This window comes from Dendrobates tinctorius, unplaced genomic scaffold, assembly GCF_039654945.1.
Source record: "Dendrobates tinctorius isolate UK_male_01 unplaced genomic scaffold, ASM3965494v1 ptg000138l, whole genome shotgun sequence".
In the NCBI taxonomy this organism is placed as follows: Eukaryota; Metazoa; Chordata; class Amphibia; order Anura; family Dendrobatidae; genus Dendrobates; species Dendrobates tinctorius.
This window is the reverse complement of record NW_027361806.1, coordinates 30,295,995-30,308,091: the sequence shown is the minus strand read 5'-3', so window position 1 is coordinate 30,308,091 and position 12,097 is coordinate 30,295,995. Positions and strand designations below refer to the sequence as shown.

General features: G+C 51.7%; 1 protein-coding gene across 1 annotated transcript; it reads left to right on the top strand.

Annotated features, from left to right (window-relative positions):
• Nucleotides 1-271: 271 nt before the first annotated feature.
• KLF17 (KLF transcription factor 17) lies at nucleotides 272-7,492 on the top strand. The gene is made up of 3 exons (XM_073544956.1): nucleotides 272-401; nucleotides 5,877-6,807; nucleotides 6,978-7,492. Exons 1-3 carry the CDS (start codon nucleotides 342-344, stop codon nucleotides 7,151-7,153), a joined length of 1,167 nt encoding a protein of 388 aa, XP_073401057.1. The 5' UTR covers nucleotides 272-341; the 3' UTR covers nucleotides 7,154-7,492.
• Nucleotides 7,493-12,097: the final 4,605 nt, after the last annotated feature.

Here is a 12,097-nt window from a genome sequence, read left to right as displayed (position 1 = left end):
CCCCTGCTCACTGTATATGGGATCTGCTGATCCCCCCGGATCCCCTGCACACTGTATATGGGATCTGCTGATCCCCCCGGATCCCCTGCACACTGTATATGGGATCTGCTGATCACCCCGGATCCCCTTCACACTGTATACACTTCTTCCTTCTGCTTCTCTGTAGTTACAGGTTGCTCACACGTGACCTGAGCCCGGGGCTGGGGGCGGGGCTTACCTGTTGCATTTTGTGTACAAATACTGACAGCAGCCAATCAGCGGCGTCTGAGCGGAATTATTAATGAGGCGGCGGCGGCCGGAGCCGCGATTCCAGCTGTGGACTCTGCGGGGATCGGAGCAGCATGAGCGGCGCCTTCTCCAGCCTGCCCGCGACACACGACAAGCCGCCCGGCCTGCTGCAGGTCAGTGCCGGGGAGCCGGAGGGGAGCCCCGACCACCGCCGAGCCCCGACCACCGCCGAGGAGCGCCCCGACCACCGCCGAGCCCCGACCACCGCCGAGGAGTGCCCCGACCACCGCCGAGGAGCTCCCCGACCACCGCCGAGCCCCGACCACCGCCGAGGAGTGCCCCGACCACCGCCGAGGAGCTCCCCGACCACCGCCGAGCCCCGACCACCGCCGAGGAGCTCCCCGACCACCGCCGAGCCCCGACCACCGCCGAGGAGCGCCCCGACCACCGCCGAGCCCCGACCACCGCCGAGGAGCGCCCCGACCACCGCCGAGCCCCGACCACCGCCGAGGAGCGCCCCGACCACCGCCGAGCCCCGACCACCGCCGCCGCTCTCTGTGTTCCCCGGTGCTCGGGGTGCGGGACTCCGGCGTCTCCGGCTGCAGAAGGGAAACTTTACTTTAAGATTTGTAGCAGGTGTCAGATCCTTCATGGATGATGGACTGTATATAGGGGGTGATGGACTGTATATAGGGGTGATGGAGTGTATATAGGGGTGATGGACTGTATATAGGGGTGATGGACTGTATATAGGGGTGATGGACTGTATATAGGGGTGATGGACTGTATATAGGGGGTGATGGACTGTATATAGGGGGTGATGGACTGTATATAGGGGTGATGGACTGTATATAGGGGTGATGGACTGTATATAGGGGGTGATGGACTGTATATAGGGGGTGATGGACTGTATATAGGGGTGATGGACTGTATATAGGGGGTGATGGACTGTATATAGGGGGTGATGGACTGTATATAGGGGGTGATGGACTGTATATAGGGGTGATGGACTGTATATAGGGGTGATGGACTGTATATAGGGGGTGATGGACTGTATATAGGGGTGATGGACTGTATATAGGGGGTGATGGACTGTATATAGGGGGTGATGGACTGTATATAGGGGTGATGGACTGTATATAGGGGTGATGGACTGTATATAGGGGGTGATGAACTGTATATAGGGGTGATGGACTGTATATAGGGGGTGATGGACTGTATATAGGGGGTGATGGACTGTATATAGGGGGTGATGGAGTGTATATAGGGGTGATGGAGTGTATATAGGGGTGATGGAGTGTATATAGGGGTGATGGAGTGTATATAGGGGTGATGGACTGTATATAGGGGTGATGGAGTGTATATAGGGGGTGATGGAGTGTATATAGGGGTGATGGACTGTATATAGGGGTGATGGACTGTATATAGGGGGTGATGGACTGTATATAGGGGTGATGGACTGTATATAGGGGGTGATGGACTGTATATAGGGGGTGATGGAGTGTATATAGGGGGTGATGGACTGTATATAGGGGTGATGGAGTGTATATAGGGGGTGATGGAGTGTATATAGGGGGTGATGGAGTGTATATAGGGGGTGATGGACTGTATATAGGGGTGATGGAGCATATATAGGGGTGATGGACTGTATATAGGGGTAATGGACTGTATATAGGGGGTGGTGGACTGTATATAGGGGTGATGGAGTGTATATAGGGGGTGATGGAGTGTATATAGGGGGTGATGGAGTGTATATAGGGGTGATGGACTGTATATAGGTGGTGATGGACTGTATATAGGGGGTGATGGACTGTATATAGGGGTTGATGGACTGTATATAGGGGTTGATGGACTGTATATAGGGGGTGATGGACTGTATATAGGGGGTGATGGACTGTATATAGGGGGTGATGGACTGTATATAGGGGGTGATGGACTGTATATAGGGGTGATGGACTGTATATAGGGGGTGATGGACTGTATATAGGGGTGATGGACTGTATATAGGGGGTGATGGACTGTATATAGGGGGTGATGGAGTGTATATAGGGGGTGATGGACTGTATATAGGGGTGATGGAGTGTATATAGGGGGTGATGGAGTGTATATAGGGGGTGATGGAGTGTATATAGGGGGTGATGGACTGTATATAGGGGTGATGGAGCATATATAGGGGTGATGGACTGTATATAGGGGTAATGGACTGTATATAGGGGGTGGTGGACTGTATATAGGGGTGATGGAGTGTATATAGGGGGTGATGGAGTGTATATAGGGGGTGATGGAGTGTATATAGGGGTGATGGACTGTATATAGGTGGTGATGGACTGTATATAGGGGGTGATGGACTGTATATAGGGGTTGATGGACTGTATATAGGGGGTGATGGACTGTATATAGGGGGTGATGGACTGTATATAGGGGGTGATGGACTGTATATAGGGGGTGATGGACTGTATATAGGGGGTGATGGACTGTATATAGGGGGTGATGGACTGTATATAGGGGGTGATGGAGTGTATATAGGGGTGATGGAGCGTATATAGGGGTGATGGAGCGTATATAGGGGTGATGGACTGTATATAGGGGTGATGGCGCATCTGTAGGGGGTGATAAAGTGTATATGGGGTGTAGCGGAGCTCAGTTTCACCATTCTTGTACATACCTCCCCCTGTTCTCCGATCGCTTTGCTTGATTTCAGTGGCGTTTGTTACTTTTCTCTGATCCTGACTTCTGGGATTATTGGAAGAACTGCCCTTCTTTTTTTGGTTCTTAATGTATATAGTATGTAGCAGAGCTGAGATGGTGAGATGCAGAGTACAGAATGTAGCAGAGCTCGGCTGGTGATGTCATGTCGCCCGCTGTCCAGCGCTTTTCTGTGGATTTATTTTTTTTTTTTTCCTGGATTCATTGGCTTTCTGTATCTCTTGTAAAAGTTCTGGAGTCTTGTCTCATCTGTGTAGTGCAGAGACTCAGTGTAGCAGAGCCCAGCTGGTGATGATGTAGTGCAGAGACTCAGTGTAGCAGAGCCCAGCTGGTGATGTAGTGCAGGGACACAATGTAGCAGAGCTCGGCTGGTGATGATGTAGTGCAGAGACACAATGTAGCAGAGCTCGGCTGGTGATGATGTAGTGCAGAGACACAATGTAGCAGAGCTCGGCTGGTGATGTAGGGCAGAGACACAATGTAGCAGAGCTCGGCTGGTGATGATGTAGTGCAGAGACACAATGTAGCAGAGCTTGGCTGGTGATGATGTAGTGCAGAGACACAATGTAGCAGAGCTCGGCTGGTGATGTAGTGCAGAGACACAATGTAGCAGAGCTCGGCTGGTGATGTAGTGCAGAGACACAATGTAGCAGAGCTCGGCTGGTGATGTTGGGCAGAGACAAAATGTAGCAGAGCTCGGTTGGTGATGTAGTGCAGGCACACAATGTAGCAGAGCTCGGTTGGTGATGATGTAGTGCAGAGACAGAATATAGCAGAGCTCGGCTGGTGATGTAGTGCAGGCACACAATGTAGCAGAGCTCGGTTGGTGATGATGTAGTGCAGGCACACAATGTAGCAGAGCTCGGCTGGTGATGTAATGCAGGCACACAATGTAGCAGAGTTCGGCTGGTGATGTAGTGCAGAGACACAATGTAGCAGAGCTCGGCTGGTGATGTAGTGCAGAGACAGAATATAGCAGAGCTCGGCTGGTGATGTAGTGCAGGCACACAATGTAGCAGAGTTCGGCTGGTGATGTAGTGCAGGCACACAATGTAGCAGAGCTCGGCTGGTGATGATGTAGTGCAGGCACACAATGTAGGAGGGCTCGGTTGGTGATGATGTAGTGCAGGCACACAATGTAGCAGAGCTCGGCTGGTGATGATGTAGTGCAGGCACACAATGTAGCAGAGCTCGGCTGGTGATAATGTAGTGCAGGCACACAATGTAGCAGAGCTCGGCTGGTGATGATGTAGTGCAGGCACACAATGTAGCAGGGCTCGGTTGGTGATGATGTAGTGCAGGCACACAATGTAGCAGAGCTCGGCTGGTGATGATGTAGTGCAGAGACACAATGTAGCAGAGCTCGGCTGGTGATGATGTAGTGTAGGCATACAATGTAGCAGAGCTGGGCAGGTGATGTAGTGCAGAGACACAATGTAGCAGAGCTCGGCAGGTGATGTAGTGCAGAGACACAATGTAGCAGAGCTCGGCTGGTGATGATGTAGTGCAGGCACACAATGTAGCAGAGCTCGGCTGGTGATGTAGTGCAGAGACACAATGTAGCAGAGCTCGGCTGGTGATGTAGTGCAGAGACAGAATATAGCAGAGCTCGGCTGGTGATGATGTAGTGCAGAGACACAATGTAGCAGAGCTCGGCTGGTGATGTAGTGCAGGGACAGAATGTAGCAGAGCTCGGCTGGTGATGTAGTGCAGGGACACAATGTAGCAGGGCTCGGCTGGTGATGTAGTGCAGAGACACAATATAGCAGAGCTTGGCTGGTGATGTAGTGCAGAGACACAATGTAGCAGAGCTCGGCTGGTGATGATGTAGTGCAGGGACACAATGTAGCAGGGCTCGGCTGGTGATGATGTAGTGCAGGCACACAATGTAGCAGAGCTCGGCTGGTGATGATGTAGTGCAGGCACACAATGTAGCAGAGCTCGGCTGGTGATGTAGTGCAGAGACACAATGTAGCAGAGCTCGGCTGGTGATGTAGTGCAGAGACAGAATATAGCAGAGCTCGGCTGGTGATGATGTAGTGCAGGCACACAATGTAGCAGAGCTCGGCTGGTGATGTAGTGCAGGCACACAATGTAGCAGAGCTCGCCTGGTGATGTAGTGCAGGGACAGAATATAGCAGAGCTCGGCTGGTGATGTAGTGCAGGGACACAATGTAGCAGGGCTCGGCTGGTGATGTAGTGCAGAGACACAATGTAGCAGAGCTCGGCTGGTGATGTCGTGCAGAGACAATGTAGCAGAGCTCGGCTGGTGATGTAGTGCAGAGACATAATGTAGCAGAGCTCGGCTGGTGATGTAGTGCAGAGACACAATGTAGCAGAGCTCGGCTGGTGATGTAGTGCAGGGACACAATGTAGCAGAGCTCGGCTGGTGATGATGTAGTGCAGGGACACAATGTAGCAGAGCTCGGCTGGTGATGTCGTGCAGAGACAATGTAGCAGAGCTCGGCTGGTGATGTAGTGCAGAGACACAATGTAGCAGAGCTCGGCTGGTGATGTAGTGCAGGGACACAATGTAGCAGAGCTCGGCTGGTGATGTAGTGCAGGGACAGAATATAGCAGAGCTCGGCTGGTGATGATGTAGTGCAGAGACACAATGTAGCAGAGCTCGGCTGGTGATGTAGTGCAGGGACACAATGTAGCAGAGCTCGGCTGGTGATGATGTGGTGCAGGGACACAATGTAGCAGAGCTGACAGTGTATCTGGAGGTTTCCAGTCTGCTGATCTCAGTGTTGCGTCACTTTGTGCAGGTGGTTACATTGTATCTCGGGATGATTTGGTTTGGGGGGTTGTTCCTCGGGGGGCTGAGGCTCTGGCCTCCTGAGGCTGCGCTATTTGCTCAGTGATTTATACATTTGTCTAGTAGGTTCCAGTACTAGTAGTTCTGTAAGAATGATGTTGCTGACCTTGTTCTCTCCCGGCAGGAGATCGGCATGGACGGTATCAGCTTCACTATGGTTGACTCCTGTAACATCAAGAAGGAGGACGACGATTTGGGGAAATTCGTGGACTTGGAATTTATTTTGGCACACACAACCAATAATCCTGGTGGGGGCAGCGGGGGCCACACTTACCCCCTGCCTGAAACCCCCGACAGCTGCAGCACCACATATGACAGTGACGGCTCTTTCCCCCCCGGGCACAAGTACGGGAGCCCCCAGCACAGCTACGTGGCCGAGCTCCTGACTCCCGATCTGCCCTGCATGGATGCCCCCCCTGAGTACAGCCTGAAGCCCCCCATGGCCTGCAATCGGAAATACACGGAGCTGCGGGGTCCTGGCCTGGAGAGCCCCGGGCCTCTGTCCATGGAGCAGCTGCAGCACCTGGGCCATAAGATAAAGAAGGAGCGGCCGGAGCAGTCCTGCATGATGAGTGTCCCCACTACACCCGACTGCATGGCCGGACCCCTCCTGGAGCACAAGGCCGGCGCCATCATGCACCTGGGGGGCACCGCTTACAGGCTGAGCCCGGGGGGCCCCGCGGAGGAGATGGCCCTGAGTGACTATCACCTGCTGGGCACCGAGCTGCACTGCCTGCCTCTCCTGCAGCAGCAGTACCAGCCCTACCCCGCTGCCTTCCCCGGACAGGCGCCCCCACAGTTCCATGGACACTTTGGTGTGTACAGAGACTCCTTGAAGGTGCACCCCGCCATGCACGGCATGATGGTCACCCCACCCTCCTCCCCACTGCTGGAATACTACCCGGCCATGAATCCCCCCGACGACTGCAAGCCAAAGAGAGGGCGCCGCTCCTGGGCCAGAAAGAGAACGGCCACCCACAACTGCGAGTACCCGGGCTGCGGCAAGACCTACACCAAGAGCTCGCACCTGAAGGCCCACATGAGAACGCACACAGGTAAGGAGCGGGCACCGTCATAGAAGGGGCGTCCTGGGGCCCCAGAGTGAACGATGCAGGTGCAGCCCCTTATGTCACCAGGACCACGTGCGGGGCAGGGGGCAATGGCCAGCAGAAAGCCCCCTATACTGGAGCGTGCCTGGCATTAACCCCTGTCGTTCTGTCCTCAGGTGAGAAGCCGTATCACTGCAACTGGGAAGGCTGCGGCTGGAAGTTCGCCAGATCCGATGAACTTACTCGCCACTTCCGCAAACACACCGGCCACCGCCCGTTCCAGTGCCACCTGTGTGAGCGCGCGTTCTCCCGCTCCGACCACCTGGCCCTGCACATGAAGAGGCACATGTAGCCCCCCGCGGAGACCCGGCCCACCGCCGGGCTGTACATAGCTGTACAGGGCGATTTATCCAGAAGCCTGATCTATAATAGAAGTGTATTATTTAAGGAGCGGCCGCCCCGGGGAGGAGGAGGAGGAGCGCGCCGCACGCTGTACAATATTTGTAAAAAAGGAACAGAAAGCTTCTTGCATTTTTGTAAGGTGAATTGAAGTTTTATTTGCTGATCTGGAAGGTTCAGCCACTTTTTATACTCTTCATTATATTGTAAGAGTCTAGAAAGCCGAGGGGTGTGTGGTGGGCGCTGCACGTGTGTGTGTGTGTGTGTGAGGGGGGAGGAGGAGGGCTGCACTAGTGTGTGTGTGTGTGAGGGGGGAGGAGGAGGAGGAGGGCTGCACTAGTGTGTGTGTGTGAGGGAGGAGGAGGAGGGCTGCACTAGTGTGTGTGTGTGAGGGGGGAGGAGGAGGAGGAGGGCTGCACTAGTGTGTGTGAGGGAGGAGGAGGAGGGCTGCACGTGTGTGTGAGGGAGGAGGAGGAGGAGGGCTGCACTAGTGTGTGTGTGTGTGGGAGGGGGGCGCTGCAGTAGTGTGTGTAGGGGGGGTGCCGCAGTAGTGTATGTGGGAGGGGGGCGCTGCAGTAGTGTGTGTGTGTGTAGGGGGGTGCCGCAGTAGTGTATGTGGGAGGGGGGCGCTGCAGTTGTGTGTGTGTGTGTGTGTGTAGGGGGGCGCTGCAGTAGTGTGTGTGTGTGTGTGTGTGTGTGTAGGGGGGTGCCGCAGTAGTGTATGTGGGAGGGGGGCGCTGCAGTAGTGTGTGTGTGTGTAGGGGGGTGCCGCAGTAGTGTATGTGGGAGGGGGGCGCTGCAGTTGTGTGTGTGTGTGTGTGTAGGGGGGCGCTGCAGTAGTGTGTGTGTGTGTGTGTGTGTGTGTGTAGGGGGGTGCCGCAGTAGTGTATGTGGGAGGGGGGCGCTGCAGTAGTGTGTGTAGGGGGGTGCCGCAGTAGTGTATGTGGGAGGGGGGCGCTGCAGTTGTGTGTGTGTGTGTGTGTGTGTGTAGGGGGGTGCTGCAGTAGTGTGTGTGGGAGGGGGGCGCTGCAGTAGTGTGTGTGTGTGTAGGGGGGTCCTGCAGTAGTGTGTCTGGGAGGGGGGCTGCAGCTGTATGTGTGTGTGTGGTGACCAGTTATTTCATTACACTGAAATACTGGGAAATCTGCCCTTAAAGTGCTATTACTGCCAGTCACTATCTTGCAGCGCCGCCGGCTGGCCTTACGTGCGCACTGCACAGAGCTTGTGCACACGTTTCTTACACATCTGCGGACTCTTTGTGTCCAGGTTTTTTACATTTTGTTCTTTTTGTACAATACTTTTCTTATCTCATTGCTTCCCCTTCAGGAGGGGACTCGGTACCGTCTGCACTGCCTGTAAATACCTGTACAATAAAATCCACATTTGTCAATGAGCTGAAGACTTTATGTGCCAAATTATTGGATGGAGACTGAGCAGGGTGAATGAGATGTGTACAGCCCACCTGTATAATATCTATAGGGGGCACTGACTGTGTACAGCCCACCTGTATAATATCTATAGGGGGCACTGACTGTGTACAACCCACCTGTATAATATCTATAGGGGGCACTGACTGTGTACAACCCACCTGTATAATATCTATAGGGGTCACTGACTGTGTACAGCCCACCTGTATAATATCTATAGGGGTCACTGACTGTGTACAGCCCACCTGTATAATATCTATAGGGGTCACTGACTGTGTACAGCCCACCTGTATAATATCTATAGGGGTCACTGACTGTGTACAGCCCACCTGTATAATATCTATAGGGGTCACTGACTGTGTACAGCCCACCTGTATAATATCTATAGGGGTCACTGACTGCACAGCCCACCTGTATAATATCTATAGGGGGCACTGACTGTGTATAGCCCACCTGTATAATATCTATAGGGGTCACTGACTGTGTACAGCCCACCTGTATAATATCTATAGGGGGCACTGACTGTGTATAGCCCACCTGTATAATATCTATAGGGGTCACTGACTGTGTATAGCCCACCTGTATAATATCTATAGGGGTCACTGACTGTGTACAGCCCACCTGTATAATATCTATAGGGGGCACTGACTGTGTACAGCCCACCTGTATAATATCTATAGGGGGCACTGACTGTGTACAGCCCACCTGTATAATATCTATAGGGGTCACTGACTGTACAGCCCACCTGTATAATATCTATAGGGGCACTGACTGTGTACAACCCACCTGTATAATATCTATAGGGGTCACTGACTGTGTACAGCCCACCTGTATAATATCTATAGGGGTCACTGACTGTGTACAGCCCACCTGTATAATATCTATAGGGGGCACTGACTGTGTACAGCCCACCTGTATAATATATATAGGGGTCACTGACTGTACAGCCCACCTGTATAATATCTATAGGGGTCACTGACTGTACAGCCCACCTGTATAATATCTATAGGGGCACTGACTGTGTACAGCCCACCTGTATAATATCTATAGGGGGCACTGACTGTGTACAGCCCACCTGTATAATATCTATAGGGGTCACTGACTGTACAGCCCACCTGTATATACACAGCTCTGACAACAATTAAGAGACCACTTCCAAATGTTCAGTTAGTCTGATTTTTCTCTTTATATTTTTGAGTAAAATAGTAAATTGCTCTTTTATTCTATAAACTACTGACAACTTGTCTCCGAATCTCCAAGCAATAAATTTTATATTTATTGTCAGAAAATGAGAAATGGTCAAAATAACAAAAAATGCACAGTGCTTGTAGACCTCAAATAATGCAAAGAAAACAAGTCCATAATCATTTAGAAATAACAATACTGATGTTTTACCTCAGGAAGAGTTCAGAGATCAGTATTCTGTGGAATCCCCATGATTGTTAACCCCAGCTTTCCTGTGTCTCGGCTGCTTTCCTCCAGTCTCTCACACGGCTTTTGGGTGACCTTATGCCGCTCCTGGTACACACATGTCAGCAGTTCTTCTTTGTCTGATGGCTTGTGACTCTCCATCTTCCTCCTGATTACATTCCAGAGGTTCTCAGTGGGGTTCAGGTCTGGAGATTGGGCGGCCATGACAGGGGTGTGATGTGGTGGTCCTTCATCCACACATTGAGTGACCTAGCTGGGTGGCATGGCGCATTGTCCTCAGAGTTGGGGAACATTGCCTGAGCAGAAGGAATCAGCTGTTATTCCAGGATAACCTTGTATGCGGCTTGGTTCATATGTTCTTCACAAAGATTAACCTGCCTAATTCCAGCTTTGCTGAAGCCTCCCCAGATCATCACCGATCCTCCACCAAATTTCACACTGGGTGCCAGACACTGTGGCTTGTACGCCTCTCCAGGTCTCCATCTAACCATTAGACAACCAGGTGTTGGGCAAAGCTGAAAATTAGACTCATCAGAGAAGATTACCTTACTCCAGTCCTCTATGGTCCAATCCTTTTGGTCTTTGGTAAACTTCAGCCTGGCTCTCCTTTGCTTCTCATTGATGAAAGGCTTTTTTCTACCTTTACATGACTTGAGTCCTGCCTCTAGGAGCCGGTTACCAACTGTTCTTGCCGTGCACTTCACCCCAGCTGCCATTTGCCATTCCTTTTGTAGGTCACTTGATGTCATCCTGAGGTTGCTGAGTGACATTCGAATAAGAAGACGGTCATCCCGGTCAGTGGAGAGTTGTTTTCACCTTCTGCTGGTCTGTAGCTTTGTTGTCCCCAATCTCTGCTGCTTGACCTTGTTGTAATGGACTGCCGTCTTAGAAATTTTAAGGATGGAGGCAACATGACGCTCACTGTATCCCTCTGCTAGTAAAGCCAGAATTGAGCCCTTCTTTTCCTGACTCAAGACTTTTCTTTTCAGCTCCTGTGGCATGGTTAAAAGTTATTTTTTGATTGCTATTACTTTTGGGATGTTACTAGCACTTGTTTTGCCATCCAGCTTGTCCTATGGCAGGAGGATTGTGAACACCACAGCAGGGTTTTTATACTTTCCTTCGTTAAATAAGATTTGGTTCAGGTGATCACCTAATCAGAAGCACATTAAGTAGAAAGAGGTGAACTCTGGTTGGAATCAACTGACACTGGAATGGAATGGAATGGCTGCCAGACACGGAGAGAAGCGGATTTTTATACAACTGTGCAGTGGTCTCTTAATTTTTGCCAGAGCTGTATATCTATAGATGTATGATCCAGTCACCGGCCAGTATCTGTATATGTACATGTATGACCCGGGCACCGGCCAGTATCTGTATATGTACATGTATGACCCGGGCACCGGCCAGTATCTGTATATGTACATGCATGACCCGGTCACCGGCCAGTATCTGTATATGTACATGTATGACCCGATCACCGGCCTGTATCTGTATATGTACATGTATGACCCGATCACCGGCCTGTATCTGTATATGTACATGTATGACCCGGTCATCGGCCAGTATCTCTATATGTACATGTATGACCCGGTCACCAGCCATTATCTGTATATGTACATGTATGACCCGGTCACCGGCCATTATCTGTATATGTACATGTATGACCCGGTCACCGGCCATTATCTGTATATGTACATGTATGACCCGGTCACCGGCCATTATCTGTATATGTACATGTATGACCCGGTCACCGGCCAGTATCTGTATATGTACATGTATGACCCGGTCACCGGCCAGTATCTGTATATGTACATGTATGACCCGGTCACCGGCCAGTATCTGTATATGTACATGTATGACCCGGTCACCGGCCTGTATCTGTATATGTACATGTATGACCCGGTCACCGGCCAGTATCTGTATATGTACATGTATGACCCGGTCACCGGCCAGTATCTGTATATGTACATGTATGACCCGGTCACCGGCCAGTATCTGTATATGTACATGTATGACCCGGTCACCGGCCAGTATCT

What these genes read in the sequence shown, in the direction of transcription:
- KLF17 (XM_073544956.1), top strand. Translation starts at nt 342, where the DNA reads ATGAGCGGCGCCTTCTCCAGCCTGCCCGCGACACACGACAAGCCGCCC. An exon ending in AGCCGCCCGGCCTGCTGCAG is followed by an intron (nt 402 to 5,876) that starts GTCAGTGCCGGG and finishes CTCTCCCGGCAG; the next exon opens with GAGATCGGCATGGACGGTAT. An exon ending in CCACATGAGAACGCACACAG is followed by an intron (nt 6,808 to 6,977) that starts GTAAGGAGCGGG and finishes TTCTGTCCTCAG; the next exon opens with GTGAGAAGCCGTATCACTGC.